At 34.8% G+C, this 20,543-nt stretch overlaps 1 protein-coding gene and 1 non-coding gene across 2 annotated transcripts; one reads left to right on the plus strand and one right to left on the minus strand.

Annotated features, from left to right (window-relative positions):
• The first annotated feature begins 3,368 nt into the window (after positions 1-3,368).
• On the plus strand, positions 3,369-10,323 carry LOC139853371 (lysine--tRNA ligase, chloroplastic/mitochondrial-like). The gene is made up of 14 exons (XM_071842758.1): positions 3,369-3,620; positions 4,043-4,261; positions 4,471-4,582; positions 4,739-4,847; positions 4,977-5,034; positions 5,174-5,242; positions 5,334-5,441; positions 5,685-5,777; positions 7,739-7,843; positions 7,942-8,148; positions 8,262-8,356; positions 8,777-8,867; positions 8,946-9,128; positions 10,080-10,323. The coding sequence occupies exons 1-14, from the start codon at positions 3,369-3,371 to the stop codon at positions 10,170-10,172; spliced, it is 1,794 nt and encodes a 597-aa protein (XP_071698859.1). The 3' UTR covers positions 10,173-10,323.
• A 5,944-nt stretch (positions 10,324-16,267) lies between these two features.
• On the minus strand, positions 16,268-16,339 carry TRNAG-UCC (transfer RNA glycine (anticodon UCC)). Its single transcript has one exon. It is a non-coding gene; the product is annotated as a tRNA-Gly (tRNA).
• Positions 16,340-20,543: the final 4,204 nt, after the last annotated feature.

The following is a 20,543-nucleotide window of genomic DNA, read 5'->3' on the forward strand; positions in this document are numbered from 1 at the left end:
ATCAACACTATATCAGCAGTTCCTCACCATGACTAACTCAAGACTAAATCACTCTTAATCATGACAAGCTTCCTCAAACATTTGTTTTGATTTTGAAATATATATATATTAATATTAATTATTATATAGATTAAAATCTATATATTAATATTAAATAGAAATTAATGTTAATATTAAAGATTAACCATCACAATATAGTCCATTAGTTGAGCTCATGATGAACTGCGTACATCAGAATAAATTTTTGAAATATTCGTTCGACCAGAAAAAACCTACCTTTTTTTAATATTAAAGATTGACAAAAAAAAAAAAAAAACTTATAATATTATCATTATTAATTTTTATATTTATTTATGATTATTTATTATTTTTTACCGAAAATGAATAATATAAAAAATGTATTACAAGTACAAACTAAAAAATAACATCATCTTCGTCTTCTCATCTTCCCCTTCACTTATATTATTCCATTTTCACCTCTATTTTCACAATTCTTTTGCTTTAAATGGAAATGTCCGTAAGACCACAACCAACGCTAGTCTTTTTGTTCATGTCTTTTTTCAATATCAAAAGACACCCTTAGCACCAATGTGTCTTTTTTTGTCAATGTTAGGAAGAAACCCATTTTAGTCTTTATTGAGAAGGTAGATGACGAGCTAACGTGGGACCATCTTTCATAATTGATCATTTGTAATAATATGCAGTATTTGTTTTATATTAATATTTTATTATTATATTATTATTACCTTTATGGTAGTATATAATTAGTGGATCCAGTCTTTTTGAAGAAGAATGTTATGGTTGGTAGCGTTAAGCCTTTTTCAGTTTTTATAAAGAAACGTTGATATAGCGCTGACGTGGAGTTCAGTCTTTTTAAAAAAACATGTCATGGCTGGGAGTGGTCTAATAAAGAAAAAAAAAGACGACTGGAGAGAAGCGGGGCTCGATTTCAACAACAAAAACCTCGTTCTCAAATATGTTAAAAAACCCAGAATGCATAGTGCCGGTGAGGAGGGTGGAGTAGTGCGTACTTGCTACCAACGGTGTCCTCGAGGACGCAATGCAGATCGGGGCAGAGTGTATCACCATTGGGACTACTCTAAGGTGTTTGATAATGTGTATGAATCAACAATATGAATGAGGTAAGATTATCTTATTAATTATTTAAATAAATTAAAATTTTAATATATTTTTTTGATAAGTGTTCAAGATATGATTCAAATATAATATTACATTAAATTTAGATGCTTAATAATTAAAATAATTATATCAACTCTTATTCAACAAGATGACATGTAATTTACATGTCAAAACAAATGCTACAACCTAAATAAGAAGTAACAATTGTAATCGGATTGATGATGACGGTTTTTATATGGATCTTATTGCATCGGTCGATCAAACGATAATGATTGGAACAATTCCTATTGTATGTGATGACGAAGGTGTTATTCTGATCTCGTCGGTAGTTGTTGTTCAGGGGGTATCGTCGAAGGTGGCGGGAATGTGGTGTTGAATGAGATGGTGAATAATGGTGGTGTTTTTGTTGAAGCAAAAAGTAATTTGTCGAATGGTAAACAGGTTGATGTAGCCTCTGTTTTATTATCATCTCATATTGGTGGTGTTAATACAACATCTCATGCTGATGGTGGTAATTTTGGGACTGTGACAAATGATATTGATGGGGATATAGTGGCCAACGATGTTGAGGTCCATATTGATGGTAATGTAGCAGAGGGTAATAATGTGGTACTCCATGAGATTAATTCAACTGTTGGAGGAGTGAAGGAGGTGACGCGTAAGGTGTCGTTTGTTGAAAAGGGTAACAAGAATGGCGGAGTTAATGAGGCGTTGCGTAGTCCGTATAAAATTCATTTGAATGATATTGTTAATGCACTTGATGGTGTAGGTATGAGACCTTAAGAAAAGGCAAATTACGGATATTTCGACACCCGTAGCGTGTTATGCAACAACTATGTGCACTTCTTGACAACTTGGCTAACGTTGTTACCGGTAAAGGTGAGGGTCGAAAATTTTGCATTTGTGCCGATAAACTTTGTAAGGTTTTTGTATGGAGTGGCATGTACACACTAGCAAGTTTCGGTTCAACGGGGGTAAGAAGATTGATACTAAAAGTGATACAAAGAAAAGTGGTAACGTTAAGCAAAAGGGCTTAAAGAATGAGGCGTTTTCTTTACATGATTTAAGCGATGATGATGAGGATGGGGATGCTCTACGCGAGAAGTCAAAAGATTTTCAAACGACCGAGAACTGTAAATAGAAGCGTGTGGGTTCGGGATCGGGATCGGGATCGGAATGGGCATTAGATGGAGAAGGGTTTTTTGATGAATTTAAGAATGGTGACTTGAATTCGGATGAGATCATAATTGAATCGACTTTTTTTGTTTAAGGCTAAAGTGGATGATGGCGTAGGCAACAAAAACATTGGTGTTTGATTTTGTTTGGTCTTGGATTTTCTTTGTTAGGTAGTCGTTTTCTTTCGTGTCCTTCGGTTGTATTTTAAAGTATGGTAAGTCTACGGGAGGCTCGGTTTTAGTTAAGGTTTTTTTGGAGGCTTTGTTTATTGTCTTTGAGCCTCAGCCGTGGTTGTTTATATGCTTCTTTGTTTCTTGTCTCTTTTTGAGACTAAGATTTGGTACAAAAATTTTAGTTTTTATTTTTTTGAAAAAAAAAGAAAATTTAATCGGATCAATGTGGGGGTGTGCGTCATTTGGTTTCAAACTGAATATCGAACCGAATCCAAACAAACCGATTTTTTTAAACAGTTTTCGGATCGATCGAAACCGAAACCGAATTCATAATTCAATTTTCGGTTTTGAAAATTTTAAATTCGGTTAACCGAAAACCGAACTAAAAATCGAATTCAAATTAACAACATATTAAAACATATTTATATTTATAATATTTATATTTATATTTGATGTATTATTTTAATTTTAATAAATAATAAATATGTTATATACCCTGCATACTTAAATTAATTCCACAACTGTTATTCTTAATTTATATGTAGATAATTATGCTGGTTATGATTTTTATTTTTAGTGATTTTCGGTTTTAACCGAAACCAAACCGAAATCAAATTCGATTTTCGGTTCGATTTTGGTCTCGGTTTTGATATTTAATTTTGATTTCGGTTTGGTTTTCGATTTTGATTTTATAAGTTTCAAAAACCGAAAAAATCGAACTGAATAAACAGAAAAATCAAAAACCGAAATGATGAAACGGAAGTAAGTTACAAATCTACCCTTCTTCAATCCCGTTGATTATGTTCTATAACTTCTGGATAGTGGCTAGCAGTAGCCAAAAAGAGCTCAAAATTAATCAGATTAAATTACAAACAAACAATGGAGGCCTTAAAGGTATGGTCATCACGCCCTTTAAGACGCCTTTTCCAATTAGCTTCTTCTTCACCTCCACTTACTTCTAAATCATATATTCCTATTATTACTTTCGTCCGTTGCTGTTCTTCCGCCTCCGGTGCCGGCGCCGGCGCCACTACCGCGGTTCCAAAACAAGGAGGGCGGAACAGACGATCATCTGCTGCCACAACTTCAACTTCCGATAGAGACGCCATTCGCGCTATACGTCTCAAAAAGGTCTTCCATAAAACCTAATTTTATACTCCGTATGTATTTATTTTAACTTTATTTGAAAACTTCGAATGTATTAATTGCACCTAACAGAATGCATTAGTGTATCTGAACTCTTATACCTGTAAACGGATGATGTGCAAACTGACGAATTGGCACCGATTTTTATGATATAATGATATTTTAGATACGTCACATACAAAGCTAAATGGTATTTTTTGGTGGCCTGCAGATGTATGTATAATCCCTAGATTTTGATAACATTAGCCGTTAAAAACTGTATAGTAAATAAAAAGTAGAGTGTGATAATGACACTTTCTTAAATTGTTTTTTTTTTTTTTTTTTTTTTCTTTTTTTCTTCCTTCTGGGGACAATCGAATTGGGACAGAGGGACTATAATTTACTGAAAGTAATGGATTCTGTTATAGGTAGACGAATTGAGGAGTAAGGGATTTGAGCCGTACGCGTATAAATGGGATAGGACACACAGTACCAATCAGTTGCAAGAAATTTATAAGCATTTAGGCAATGGTGAAGAATCAAACGATACGAATGATCAAGTATCGATATCAGGGCGAATTGTGGCTCGTAGGGCATTTGGAAAACTTGCTTTCTTAACTTTGAGGGATGATTCTGGAACAATTCAGGTAAGCTTACTGATAACATAATCCTTATTTTGCCATGTGGGAAGTTGTGTCGTTTGTGGTTAGCTATATTACAATCATAATAATACTTAATTGTTTATTCAAAACTTTGTGTTTATGTTACTAATCATCTGCATAGGATTTATGCCAATTGTTTCTTCAAAACTTTGTGTCCTATACTTTTTTTAATATATATTTACTTATTGTATCAGCTTTATTGTGAGAAGGAAAGGCTCATAGATGATCAATTTGAACAATTAAAGAGCCTTGTTGATATAGGTGACATATTGGGTGCAAGTGGCTCAATTAAGCGAACAGAGAAAGGTTACTTTGCATCTTTCTTACAACGCACTACTAACAATGATTATAGTATTTTGAAAAACATCATCAAATACTACTCAACACAACATTTGCAAATTTATTATACCATTTTTTTGATAGCAATAATAACTGATATATTCTTACTATATGTGTTTTCAGGGGAGCTTTCTGTATGTGTAAATTCATTCTCGATTCTTACAAAGTCCTTGCTTCCACTGCCTGATAAGTTTCACGGTCTAACAGATGTGGATAAGCGTTATCGGCAACGGTTAGTTTTATAATAATCTGGTTATAAACATTTGTACACTCACTTATATTGTAAAAATTTCATTCATAGTTTTAAGGTGGCTAGTGTTGAAAACATTGTTCTAAGCAATTCTTTCTCTTTAATGTGTAGATATGTAGATATGATTGCAAATCCAGATGTAGCTGACGTATTCCGTAAGAGAGCAAAGGTAAGTTTAAAGTTGTGTATCTAATTTTTTTTTTTTTCCAATTATTATTATAACTCAATAACTCATTTAATATAATAGATATGTAATTTTTTTTTTATCATCAAGTAATGGTATGCTAATTTGTGGTTCACTTCAGTAGATAGTATCAGTCATACGCCAGACCGTTGAATCCCTTGGCTTTATTGAGGTTGATACACCAGTTCTTCAGGTTTGTAATTCATCACTTTTTTTAATGTAAAGATTTGATTTATTTTTTTATTTTTAATAAAAAACAGCGTTAAATTTTCTCGACTTACTAGGGGGCAGCTGGTGGTGCAGAAGCTAGACCATTTATTACACACCACAACTCTCTTGGTAGGGATCTTTATCTGAGAATCGCTACAGAACTTCATTTGAAAAGAATGCTGGTGAGGTTCTAAAAAACGTAAACTTCAATTCTTCATGGGTTAAGTTTGCGAAAAATGTATTAAACTTTACTCATAGTTATATTGCATGTATCCAACATTAATAGATTTAGAGTAAGGTTTAATACATTTTAAAGCTCTTAACCCAAACCTCTTAACCTAATCAAATGTTGATATACATGTAGATACTGATCTTTTTTACATAAAATTTCAATTGCTATACATAGAGTTTTGATTGCAATATAGGTTGGTGGATTTGAAAAAGTATATGAGATTGGAAGAATATTCAGAAATGAAGGAATTTCGACTCGTCATAATCCAGAATTCACAACTATAGAGGTGATAGTCATTTGTTTCATATTATTTAACAGTCAGCTATTTACTACTAGAGTTAATACTTGTGCGATGCATGGTTGAAAACAATTTGGTCGGAAGTCTAGAAGAAGTATACATTCTTGAGAATACTAAAGCATTAATATTTGTATTACCATAATTCTGTATGAAACATAAACTTAAAGTTATTATTTTGGTCTTTTTTTTGGTAAACTTAAGATAAAGCATTAATATTTGTATTACCCAAATAATAAAGTTTTTATTTTGGTCTTACAACATTGTAATTGGAAAAAATGTTATGAACCTATCCCATAAGCTCATTGTACTCACTTTTTGAATGAGAAGGGAACATTAAGCTTAATCATCTTTTGGTGTGCACCCCATCAGTGGTGGAGCCTCATGTAATATACCGGGGTCATGTGACCCCAATGAAAATTCAATGCATACTCATGTAAGTATGTAACTGTGTAACTAAACTTTTACCGGGTGCACGTTTAAACTAATTGTGGGCTGCATTTGTATTTAGGTAATTGAGTTATTTATTTAAATAACGTATGGGATTAAGGGTTGAAAGGCCGCTATAAGCTATGATTTTTTTAATAACCATTCTTATTCATACTCACCAGAAGTTAAATATGACTAAGGGATAATATATACTCAACAGAATTTAAGTTTTCATCTTTAAAGTTCTCTCAAAAGTAATTATTTAAAAATATTTCTATAACATTTTGTGTTATCTAGCATCTCGATTGAAGTTTTTAGATTTTTTCTTAGTTTATTTCAATAATTTCATTTATAGGTTTTTTGTTTAATTATTTTTTCAAATTTGCGTAATCGATTAAATGACAAATTTCCAAAAGGTTCTCTTTGGTGCCATAGAAAGAGAAGCATTTGCTAGTGTTACGTATGAATCAATTATGGATCGTTTCAACGAAAAAATTTAAAATTAAAAATACATAGGAGACATTTGTGTTAGAAGTTATAACTTGATTTCTTTATGTTTGTACTTGCTCATAGTTTTTCAATTAAATTTATGTGACTCGATAGATTTCGGTATCATTTAGCGGCACCAACCAACTAAATTCCTGGCTTCGCGCCTACTTGATGTGGGATCATAACAGTGCCCTACACTTCAAGAGCCAACGTCCTCGTTGATCACGGTTGGCACCGTCTCGTCAGTCCAAGCCACCACTCCATAGACCACCACTCCGAGGTGTTAGGACTCGAAAGATAGGTTGCTCTGATACCGTTTGTTATGAATAATGATGTGATCTTGTCTAGTTAGCTAAATATTTTGTTAAGTAAACAAGATATATTTAGCTAGCTAAATATCTTATGATTCATGGATAATGATGTGATCTTGTTTAGTTAGCTAATTATACTGTTATATCCAAATCTTTTCAGAAGTTTTTTTATTTATTATTATTTTTTTTAAACAGCGATTGGGATCACCCGAGGGGGACTAAACCACCCGTTGTGATCATCTCCCGTTTCGACTATGTCGATGCAGCGATAATAACCCTGCCCCATCGCTGCCCGGGAGGAAACCTTGAAACCGATCCAAGGGCACGGCCAAGTAAAACCCCCCATCCCCTTTACCCCCCAAATGATATGGGAAGGGTGCTATGGGTGGATACTTCATGGCAGGGATGAAATTATGTTTTTAATATGTAGCCAACGGGGGTCGAACTCCTGACCTCCCCTAAAGGAGGCAGGCCACCAACCGCACCAACCGTTGAACCATATCACAACTTCCAGAAGTTTATTGAACATATTGAATTGTTATCTGACATGGCATCATAATTATTTAAGAAGTGCTAAATTTGAACATATTGAATTGTTATCTGACATGGCATTGATTGTTTCTCCTTAAGTTATATAGATAGTTTGGTCGAGTATACATAACTGCATAAGTTTTATTCACATGTGATCACCATTGATCGGTCGTAGTCTTAAATTGATTGCAGATATATGAAGCGTATTCAGACTATGAAACCATGATGAACATGGCTGAAGAAATTGTTACTCAATGTTCTCTTGCAGTTCAAGGAAAGCTTACTGTCGACTATCAGGTAATAACACGTTTAGTCGTTAAGTCAGTACATTCATTTTTGCCGTTTCCAGTTTAATATCGCTCCAAATTCATTAATAAGATTATTAATACTAGCAGGGCGTCGAAATTAATCTGGAAAGACCTTGGAGGAGGGATACTATGCACAATTTAGTTAAAAAAGCTACAGGGGTTGATTTTACTGAATTTGGAGACAATTTAAATGAAGTTAAGGAGGCAATTTTTAAAGCACTTGATTTGGGTCCGAATAATCAAGATAGACATTTAATTGAAGCATGTTCGTCTGTTGGTCGCGTGCTTAACGAGGTTACTATCGATACATCTCTATTAATATCAAATTTGTCAAACACTAAACAAGAACAGTTAGAATGTTAATTAGTGTAAATTGGTGGTTTACTTTTGGATGTATCTTTTTATAGGTATTTGAGATGGTGGTTGAACCAACACTAGTGCAGCCTACATTTGTTCTCGATTATCCTATTGAAGTATCCCCTCTAGCTAAGCCACATCGGAGGTAGTAAAGTCTTTTAATATAAACAAAATTACGCGGTTGGTCCTTAATGTTTGTTCAAAATTGCACGTACGGGCCAAAAGTTTTTTTTTTGACGCGGATGCCCCTGCTGTTTGCACCTGTTGTGCGGTTGGTCCCTGACTCTGACTGAAGCTCCGTTAAGTATCCACATGTGCTTCTCACATGTAGACACTTAACGGAGCTTAACTAACGTTCGTCAGACTCATGGACCAGCCTCACAACATGTGCAAACGTCAGGGGCATCTGTGTCAAATAAAAATCTTTGGTCCCGTAGGTGCAATTCTGGACAAATTTTAGAGACCAACCGCGTATTTTTGTATTTAATACTACATTACCACCTAAATTAGGTTGACAGAAATGGTAATCTTACATTTGTTTCGGTGCATTTGACTTTCTGCACAGGCATGCTGGTTTAACTGAGAGATTTGAACTATTTATATGTGGTCGTGAGTTAGGGAATGCGTTTTCTGAATTAACTGATCCAATGGACCAGGTACGTTATATATAAATGCTTGCTATTTTGGTTGTTAAAAATTTACAAAACGGTATCAGAATAAATGAATTGTGACAGAGAGGACGGTTGGAAGAACAAGTGATGCAGCATAATCAAAAAAGAGAGGCTGCCGCTTCGAAAGCCTTGGATACGGGAAAAAACGGGTCAAAAGTTGATGATGATGAGGTGTCTTATGACGTGAATCTTGATGAAGATTTTCTAACGGCTCTGGAATACGGAATGCCTCCAGCTTCAGGAATGGTACAAATTCAACCCCCTTTAGATATATTGACCAATGTCATAGTATGACAGTCATACGGGTCGGTAACTGGTCGTTTTGTGTCGGTTGGTTCAGGTTGACTACTAACACATATTTTCTAATTCTTAACTCTCTTTTAGACACTAAATGCATTAAGTAAAAAAAAAAAAAACAATTCTGTTATAATCTGTAATCTAATCTTATTAAAGAATTAATAATAAATGAGTAAGCTACACAAATGGTCCACGCCGTTTGTCATTTTTTACAGATTTCGTCCCTTCTCAGTGTTGTAGAACTCGGAATTACTCGGCGAGTACTCGGTCAAACTCGGCCAAAACTCGAGATTACTTGGAAAATCGGTCAAAAATCGGCCAAAACTCGGGATTACTCGAAAAATCAGTCAAAACTCAGCCAACAAAATCAGTCAAAGTTTGTTCATCCGAGTACTCCCTGAGTTTCTGAGTACTCCATAAAAAGTCCCGTCCGGGTGCTCCCCGAGTAGCGTGTTTTGCAACCTTAATTCTTGTAAAAACGTTTTACATGTTTGGTGGCATTAAGTACTGTTTCATTCTAAGGATGGTTCTTCCCAGAAATGACTGCAAAAAATACCTTCATTAGACAAATGGAAAAATATATGAACAACAGGGTATCTTACTCTTTATGAGGATGAGGACTATTCTTGCAACAAAACCGTGCTGTCAGGGACCAACATGCAAAAGAATTCGCAAACCATGGGGACCATCTGTGTAATTTACTCAATATAAAGTAATGTAGGACTAGTAGGAGGTTGTTTTAACACAACGGAAACTTTGGCCCTATTTGACCCATTCAATCTAATTGACTCGTTTTCTTTATATCTAACTTTTTCAGTATTACCCATATGACACATTCTAGGTAATAACCAGCCTGAATCTACATGTTCATAAATTTAATGAAGTAATTCTGATTTTCAGGGACTTGGGATCGATAGGCTGGTGATGCTTCTAACAAACTCCGCTAGTATCAGAGATGTTATTGCTTTCCCCGTGCTTAAGATTCATCAATAAAATTGAATTTTGAACTTCAGCTCCTTATTGAGATGTAAATTATTAAACATTTCTTTACAATTTCTCATGTGGTCTTACAACTATGTGGTGGTTAGGCCGAGTTGCATACAAGAACCCCTTATTTAGCACATTCATTCTTGTAAGTGTGTTTAGAAGGAATGTCCCATATAATCATGGGTTACATGACTTGATACGATTACAACTTTTGTAATGTGTTCAACTTTTTGTTTAGTGATAAAAAATGACAATACATGATTTAACGTAAAAAATTTCCTTGATGTGCTAGGACAACAAATGTAGAAGTTGGTTTATATCAATTATTTCATTAATTATCGACGAACTTCTGTCGCCAGTCTTAGGACCAAATGTTTTGACGATATAAGGGTGTGTTGATAACTTATTTTTTTGGCCCTTGTGTTTACTGTTATCATGGTTAAACTTCCAAAAGATCTTTTTGTTGGAATGATGCGGTTTTTGTTGTCTAAAGTTGAGGTATTATTAGCCACTTCAAACTGTCAACTGTTGGGGCAAAAGAGAGCTGATAGATTATAGCTCAGTGGGGCCGTGTGACTGTATAAGTAGTTAGAGATGTATGCACAAACACAGAATATGTATCACTTGTTATTTTAGTATACTTGCACAATGATCCAATGCTGAGCATATGATATTAAAACACAGGTTTTTAATCCCATTATAAGGCTTGTTATAGACAAAAAGATGACATCTTTCTTTTTTGAATTCCTCAACCCTTCACCACCGTAAGCTTCCATCTCCCATCTTTTTCAATTCTTTTTCCATTCAATCCATCACCTACCTGCATCAATTTCGATTGATTTCAAGCATTAATTTCGTTCCCAACCTTACACATCAACTATTTCCACTTCAATTTCAATTTCCCTCCCACCAAAACCCTAACCTAAAAATATGTCTAGAACTCCTATTTTTCCCCTGATATGTGTTCAAAATCAGCGGGTGCACCGTCACTTTCGGGTTCACCTAGTCTTTTCCTGATAAAACCCCTTCGATTACCTTTGGCGTCTTTCTTCCCGATCACTTGTATACAGCACCTCCTGTTGCTTCTATTTCTATTCTTGGGAGTTCGAATTCCGAACTCAGTGAGCACTCGAAGGATGCTAATGTTCTAGGTTCTGCTACTAGAAATTATCCCTCTGCTCAGCCCGTTCATACTGTTTTTATTGGGCGTATTGAAAAGTTCGTTACTCGACACATGGTGGAGTCTGTTTTTGGTAAACTAGGTACCCTATCGGAGATTAAATTTTGGCCAGGTCGAAGGTATTCTTTCGTTTCCTACGAAGAAGAAGCAGTTGCTACAAAGGCTATAACGGAGTTAAACTGGTCTTCGATTCTTGGTAAACCGATTTTTGTGGGGAAACCGAAACGTCGATTTGTTGGTGTTTCTTCTAGTGCTAATTTTAAGATGAGTCCTAATCTGAGGTGTAAGATTACAGCTAATGATGCGGTTACACAACGACTCAATCTTTCGGTCTTGTTAATTGATTCGATCCCGTTGGTGGAGACAAAAGTTTCAAGCTTTTTAATTTCGTGCAAAGCTCAAGTCGCGCCATTAGCAAGTTTGGCCCGTTCGGATGTTTGTTGATTTGTGGTGACCATGACAGTTTCATGAACATAACTGCATCTAAATCTGAGGGCTTTGTTGTGATCCGTCCTTTTTCAGATTTCAACGACTCATTTTTCAGATTTGCTTGGATCGAACTGCCAGGCATCCCGGTTAAGTGTGTTTCTAATGATAGTGTGGTTGGAGTTGCCGAACTCTTCGGTGAAGTGATTTCCGTGGCTAGCTCGTCCTCATCTTTAAGTAATGTGGGATCATTATACGCCTTTATCAAATCGAAATGCGCTAAACACATCCATGGATCGGTCAATGTTGATATCAAGGACAAAGACGGTTCTACATGCAACATATGGATTTCGGAATAATCAGATCTTTCTTGTCTAAACCGGGTACTTTTTAACTCGTTTGACTGCAAGTTATTAGAAGCTACCAATCGATTCGTGGTTTCGAATAGTGAGCTGTTCGACGAGTGTGTAGATCGTACACTTGGAGCAGCTTTAGATTTGGCAACGGTACATCCGTATTACTCATCTCAATACTACCCGCAATGCGTACACTTGGAGCAGCTTTAGATTTGGCAATAGTGATTCTGATATTGCAGTAAAAACTTCGTCCGCAGATCCATAAACCCGACAATACTACCCGCCGGCAACTTATTAAACCACTCACGAGCAATACCCTGTAGTGTCATAGGAAATATCTGACACGCAACCGGATCCACCCAGCCTTGAGTGCGCATTGCGCCTTCGAAGCGCTGTAAAAAATCATCTGGATCGGTCAGGCCATTGTAAGTACCCAACGTGCTAGGTATCTTTGGTGCTGATGGAAACGGGTACGCGGATATATGCGGAGGAAACTTGTCAAAGGTAGTCGGTAGCTCGAAGGGTGGTTTAACAGGATCCCCTTTCAAATTTGCAAAGAAACGCTTCATCATGTCCTGAACAAAGTCAGGTTGTGAAAATAAGTGAACCATATCTGGAGGTGCGGCCTGCATGAATTGACTTGCAAGATTTGCCTGCCCTTGAACATTTTGCCAAGGTTGACCCTGCGTCCGCGGATATGACCAAGGCTGCTGCGTTGGAAAAGAGGGATAACTTGAAGACGCAGAGTACACAGGTGGCTGTAAAGGAAGCGAAACCTGTGGCGCAGATATCTGCGAAACTTGAGGATACACACTTAAAAGCCCAACTGTATGCGCTGTGCTTTGCTGCTGCGCTGTTATCGGCGCCCAATGAGAGTTCGCATCTGGGATGACCCCAAATCCCCAACTATTAAGTAACGCCTGCGCATCCGCAGGAGTTAAAAATTGTGAAACTGGGCGCGGTGGTTGCCAAGGTTGCAACGGTGTAAATGACGAATTCTGCTGAATGCTCTGCGTATGCAGAGGTATTGAAACAGTGGTACTGTAAATAGGTACCTGGCCGCAGCAAACCACATGCGGCCCCGTTGTTCCACCGCCAACGCCTGCAAAGATGACCCTTGGATCCACTGACGAAAAGTCCAGCCGCGTGGTTGTGACTGGTGAGTTTGCTCTTGGCGGTGTGACCCCGTCTGAATATATCGGCTTGTACCTCTGAAAGGGTTCGCCGGATATAGGTGGAGGGTATATCGTGTATCCCGCCTGAGTAGCGGCCTCCGTAGTCATAACCGGTGTATGTTGACTACCAGACGGTGCGTTCTGAACATCTGTTTGGGTATGTTCCGATGATTCCTCGAAAGTCATGATACTGTTAAAGAAAAAATTCAAAAATTTTGTAAATAACGAGTCATACAATTCAAAACCTTAAAAGAAAAAGCAATTAAACAGTCTTGAATTAATTCGACTCTCAATGAAAGCACCACTTGATCATGCATATTTTAACCGAGGGGTTTAATATGCCTGCTCAATACGTAAAGAGGGGTTTAAGGATCTTAGAACGTGGCTCTCCGGTCCGGCTACCGTGAATAACCCTGACCGACATGATGATGTCGGCGGGGTGGCCAAGTGATTAAGTCCACCTTCGATAGCGGTCGCTGATCGGAAGGCCCCAAATAAGGTCGTAGGTACTAGCTTACAAAAGACTAACCTGTTAACCTTGAAAAGATGCTGAATGATGCTGTTTTACGTAATGTGTATCGTATGCGATGGTTACGTAATGTGCTGTGTCCGGTAAACGATGATCAGGGTTTGTATTTATAGGCAAACCCTAATTCTTGAATCGTCCCAGATCATCATAATCTCATCCATAACTGACTCCCCCGAATCACGGATATAATTATGGAAAAGATATTTACTTGACAGCTAAGCAACCGCCGTACCGGGAACAAAGGCATTCGCACGCCGCATACCGCACACAAGAACACGCATACGCACAATAGTGATTGTCCGCATACATTCGCGGTGCGCCTGCGGGTTGCGGTATCATTAGTTAAAGTTAAATTTGGTGACACATAAGTTTAAGGATGTTGAGGACGTTGAGGCTATTAATGTTAATCGGGCTAAGACTACAGAAATCGATTATGCTAAAGTTACAAATGTTCCAGTCGCTACTAATTTTGATCATGGGCCGACTTGTGATGGGCTTACTAACGAGTTTGATTTTGGGGATAGGGTGTCAGGTGAAGCTTCAGCTTATAGGCCCGGTTCGTTTAAAGAAGTTGACTTGATGATGTGGTTGGTAATAGGGCTACGTTTGAAGATGTTCATGTTAAAATAACAAATAATCACATTGTTAAGAATAATGGATTGGGTGATAATGAAGTTGACAATGTGTCTGTGTCTAAAGGTGTTTCGGAGTCAAATGATGATGACACGACTTTTGCTGTTAGATTGGCCCGATTGAAGAAGGCGAAGAAGGAAAAGAGATGAGTTGTTGGCTAAACGTAACTTAGAAGCGAATGATGTTACCCCGGTACCGATTTTGATTGGTCGTAGTGGAAGATGTTATTGCGAGGTACCCTCGTGTGATGGTTTTTGTAAAACGTGGTACGTTTTGAATAAAGATGTTACAAGGAGTTTACTTAGAGAAGCTAATCCGAGGTCAAGAAAGAAGATGTATGAAGCTTCTACTTCCGACACTTTTAAGCTTAGAGATCATATCGATGACTTAGATTATGGGGACGCGATCCAAAACTTGTTTATGGGTGCTCATGAGGGAAAAGATGGCGGTTCATCGGCAAACGGGATAGGAAATATGTCCGTGGAGGCTTTTGCGGCTTTTGATGATATGATGACACGTTTGGTCCGGGAGAGTGCACTGGGTGATGGAACCGCCAATGTGTTATCTTACAAGATAGAGATTCGATCCGGGAAGATCACTTTGAAATAAACGGTTAATGGTAAATTGAAGAGAGCGGGACTTAGAGGTTAAGATCTTTGTCTCGTGTTCCTTTATTTTCCTTTTTTAGTTGTTGATTTCTATTTAGATTGTTTAGTTGGATGTTGGATTATAGTTTGTTTTAAGATTTTTCCGCGTAGTTAGAGGAGGCTCGTTTATAGATAGTCTTTTTGATTGCTTTCTAGATGCGAGCTTCCGTTTCCCCTGTTTTTTTTATATTCTTGTTGTGGACGTTTTCCTTTAGAAAACAACTTCGTTTCTATATGAATTTAGTTATTTTCGCCAAAAATATTAATATAAGGTTTGTTATGATATTTCATGAACATTGTGTGATACATGGAAGTGGAAATATAGTCTTTCATACTATTACAAATCAAACCATACGATACATGGAAGTGGAAATATAGTCTGTCATACTATTACAAATCAAACCATACATATAAATAATTTGATTTATATAAGATATAAATATAAACAGAGTTGATTGTAATATGAAGATGAAATTAAAGTTTATAAGGCCACTCCCTATCGTAATTAATCTATTAATCTTCTTAACCTTCCACATCAGCGCCACATCAACACCAATATCCTATAACTAACTCATAATTAAACACTCCCTATCATGGCTAAAACAATACTCCTCTTAATATACAACGTACAAGCAATAAAGCATCAAGTCCAACAATAAAAAGCACTCGGACCCGCAATTCCTATAACTCTTCCGTTAAATCTATGGTGAAAGCGGGTAACTAACGCGGGTAACTAAGTAATGCCTATGGTTAGTTAGGGGTAATGAGCGGGTAACTAACTATAGGGGGTGGTCTAACGATCTTAAGTGGAAATATTGTCTTTCATACTATTACAAATCAAACCATACGATACATGGAAGTGGAAATATAGTCTGTCATACTATTACAAATCAAACCATACATATAAATAATTTGATTTATATAAGATATAAATATAAACAGAGTTGATTGTAATATGAAGATGAAATTAAAGTTTATAACGATCTTACGTTACAATTTACATACTTAAGTTAAATAATCATATGTAGAAAAATCATTTATAAATATAAACAGAGTTGATTGTAATATGAAGATGAAATTAAAGTTTATAACGATCTTACGTTGCAATTTACATACTTAAGTTAAATAATCATATGTAGAAAAATCATTTAAAAATGCGTTTGCCGGGAGTTGAACCCGGGTCTATTGCTTGGAAGGCAATTATCCTAACCGTTGGACTACAAACGCTATTTTAGTTTAATGTTTGGTCTATCAGAATATATATGTTAAAAAAGTGATGTTCAAGACAAATCAAAATGTTATTTTAAAGAGTGATTATTACACACCAATTTTTAATGCATACACATTTTTTTTATCATAAAACTTATAATTATATCCGAAATGAAACAAGAAAGTTGAACTTACATAAAGAATCAGTAAAGATGTAACAAGATAATGTGTATTTATTAAAAATTAGTATGTAAAGATTATTTTCCTATATTAAATATGATAAAAGTTAGATAGTACGTTGTGTTAATAACATGTTTTATTTGGTCCATGTGTTGTTTGTGATTAGGTAGGAATGGTCACCCGATTTAGTGAATATTATCCGATTCATGATAGATATGAATGAACCTAAATTCAAGTATGGCAAGGGGTAGAATGGTCTTGTGGATATGTCTTATGGAAGAACCGCAATTCAAAGATTTTCAAGAAGAAAAGTTTGTGCGTGCCATCGTTGGTAAATGAGATACAAATCCTTAGTTATGATTGGATTTCACATCGGTTAAAGAAGCAAAAACTTGACTGGAATACATGGCTAGTGAACCCGTGCGAATATCTAACAATCAAATAGTCAAGAATTGCCACCTCGGCACAATTGGGTCTTTTGACTGTTAGAACAGTAGGTATCATTACATGTAATTTATTAATTGTACCATTAATGTGACACTGTAATTGCTTTGAGATGTTGGTGGCTTTCTGTTTTGGGCTGCCTCATCAGTTTATTAATAAAAATTCTTGTTGCTTTTCAAAAAAAAAAAAAAAAAAAAAAAAAAGATATGAATGAACCTAAATGAATTTAAATACGGATATGGATTAATCTAAATGAATATATAGATACAGTGGCGAAAATAGGATTTCTTTCACCGGGGGAAATTTTTTTTTTTAATCGTAGCAATTTTTTTGGACAAAATTTGAAGATTTTGGGACAAAAGTTAGATATTTTGGGGCAAAATTTGAAAATTTTGGGGCAAAATTTGGAGAATTTGGGGCAAAATTTGAAGGTTTTGGGGCAAAATATGTAGGTTTGAGGGCAAAAAATAAAATCCACCGGGGGCAAAGTTGAAAAACTTAAAATTTTTACACTGAAAAAAAAATCCACCGGGCCCCCCCTAACACTTTCGCCCCTGTATAGATATAGGTTTAAATGAAAAGTTTCATTCATGGACATATTAATTAACACACGAAATACATATATAAATACATAAATATAGATATATGCTTACATATTTACTATTACAAATACATTTATCATTATATTATCATTTTGCTTTCAACCTTATAATAAAATGATAATGAAATAACTATAACTATGATATATTATAATAAAATACGTATATCTAACAAAATAAATATACAATTTACATGTTTAATTTTACATAATCTAAGTTTAATAGTAAATTTTAACAAATTGTGTTATATATTCGATAAAGATTTTTTTTTTTTTTTTAAGCAATATATTCGATAAAGATTACACATTGTTTTGAATATAATTAAATTATGTCATGTTATATTTATTTTGTTATACGAAATTTTTGTTTTCATTTCATATTAGAAACATATTATCACAATTTTTTTAATATCAAATGGATATTCATTAACCCGTTTAATCCGGTAGATATGAATATATAGATGAATAAATTAAATTTAAATAAATATTGATGAACAAAAACTAAATTAATATAAATAGGATATCAGCCGATCCATTGTGAATCTCAAAGTGGGTGTTTGGTGCAAGCCAAACCTCTTAAGCATATAGGCATGGCAAGCCAAACGAACGTCCAGCCAAGCCATTGGCATTGGTTGGCTTTGGTGAGTGAGAGTGGGACCCGTTTTCATTTTACAATCTTTATTTAGTGTTGGGAGGAAGAAGAAGGTCCAATTTCAGTTTATAATTTATACAGTATTAAGGATTTCAATTCAATATACAAATGCTCTTTTTATCATTTGGGGATTCTTTTTTATAATCTTTATTTAATTTATTTAATGTTGTTTGGGTTCACGAAGAAGGGTCCAGCAATTTTTATATTATAAAATGATACCCTCATAATCGTATTAAGAGTCAAGTTTAATCCTTTAACATTGTATCCGTTTGACATTTTCTAAATTATTTAATTACATCCTTTTAATTTTTAATTATACTCGTACTCTCGTTTTAATAAAAAAAATTATTTTATATAATTTTTTTTATTTTAGTTGTATGTATTCAAATCAAGGTTGCAAAAGACGGGGTCGAGACGGTGAGGTCTTAAAAAGGTCTAGACGTTCGAGACGGGGCCGAGACGGAGATCGAGACGAACGTTGACCAAATTTGACATTTAAATATATAAATATATAAATGTATATATGTGTACTTATTTTAAAGTCAAAAACATTAATTGACTAATTTGTGCACATAATTGATATCACCGTTAATTTAGTATAGAAAATTCGAACTAAAATACGACAAATTTGACCGATATTACCGACTTTTTAGCTTTTTCGAATTTTGACATACTTTGACCTGATTTTTTTCAACTTGGACCCGAATTTTGACCGTTGACTGTCATATTAGACGGATTTCTTCGAGACGGGACGTGCTTAGTCGCCAAACCATCGATGGGCGTCGCAACGGCTCGAGACGGGGTATTTTGCAACAGTGATTCAAATAGTAAAAAGTTTGATGTGAAAGTGGAAGATATGAAAGATCAAATGAAAAAAATAAAATGAGTTTGTGCTAATATGATGATGATGTGAAGGAACAAAATTCAGTTAAATAATAAAGTTACCTTAATAGCAAATGTTACATTCCTAATATATTTGAGTATTGTGTTGTGTTTTTATTAACAGAAAACCAGTTGTGTTTCTACTTTAATTTTAGGGAAATGATTTAACTTATATAATATAATTAACCATTAACCAAACTATTATAAATAAGTACTTTATTGACCAGATAACTAATTGAGTTGATCTCCTATTCTTTTAAAATCCATCATAATCTGGGGTCGCAGCTAATTACATCATCAAAAGGTAACATATATAAGCAAGTCACAAGTGGAGATTTATATGAGTTCGATCATAATCTTAAGTTGATCAAAGAATCTAATAAACGATATACATTACATGAAACTATCAACAGATTGTTGATCGATTAGCATAATTATAATTTTGTTTTGTTAATAACATATTACTCAAGTCTCTAACTAATATATACGGAGTAATAAAAGTAACAAAAATCAAGAACTCCAAAATACAGATTATCGTGTATGTATAGATTAGGTGCTCATAATCGATATTTGGACAAATTACGAAGAGTTGCTTACATGCAACGAAAAGTAAAACTTAGTTTAATGGTGTTTTAAAAAATGGACATAGTTTGGGATTTGAATGATGACAAAAACAATGTAAGAGCACAATAAGAGAAACAAGGAATCAAAGGTTAGAAGATCCTTCATTTTGGTTTCCATATAAAAACAATTTTCCTTCATATAATAAATCCAAAAAACTTATCTAAAACAATGCTTAAATACATCTAACAAGGTGAATCACGGAATAACTAGGATTATATAAATGATGATTTTCAGTATTATGATGATTTTCAGTATTATATAATATACTTATTATTTATCTACAACACCTATATCTATAGCTTTTTAACTGAATGTGTATAGTTAATTTATTTACCTTGTATCTGTATTCTGTCTACGTTTGTTTCTTTGTATTCTACTGTATTACATATTGGCCATATTCTATATCTCATATTTGTGGGATTGTGTATTGTTGCTGTTGTATCTAACAAATTCACGATTATTATATAAGTGGAATCCTTGTTCGATATTGTCATTAACAAGTATCGGCATTTTCAAGCCGAATAAGTATATTTAAAAACGACCTAGTCGACAGTGGTCGCCTACATTCTAAATAAAAAATTGAAAAAATAATAATTAAAAAAATAGAAATATATGGACCCAAGTCATTGTTAGTGCAGAAACGACAAGTATAAAAATAAGGGTGAAAATTTCTAAATATGTCACACTCTATATATAATAAAAAGCATATCACAAGATAGTTTCAAAACGATTTGTAGAGAATATATCAAACCAGCCATAGAGAGATTTTTCTTTATATAAATCCTTTTAAAAAAGAGAAAAGTAGAGTTTCTTTTATTGTTTATTGAGATTGAGAATTGCAA

This window comes from Rutidosis leptorrhynchoides, chromosome 6 (assembly GCF_046630445.1).
Source record: "Rutidosis leptorrhynchoides isolate AG116_Rl617_1_P2 chromosome 6, CSIRO_AGI_Rlap_v1, whole genome shotgun sequence".
Classification (NCBI taxonomy): Eukaryota; Viridiplantae; Streptophyta; class Magnoliopsida; order Asterales; family Asteraceae; genus Rutidosis; species Rutidosis leptorrhynchoides.

What these genes read in the sequence shown, in the direction of transcription:
- LOC139853371 (XM_071842758.1), top strand. Translation starts at nt 3,369, where the DNA reads ATGGAGGCCTTAAAGGTATGGTCATCACGCCCTTTAAGACGCCTTTTC. An exon ending in TTCATTTGAAAAGAATGCTG is followed by an intron (nt 5,442 to 5,684) that starts GTGAGGTTCTAA and finishes ATTGCAATATAG; the next exon opens with GTTGGTGGATTTGAAAAAGT. An exon ending in TTGGTCGCGTGCTTAACGAG is followed by an intron (nt 8,149 to 8,261) that starts GTTACTATCGAT and finishes ATCTTTTTATAG; the next exon opens with GTATTTGAGATGGTGGTTGA.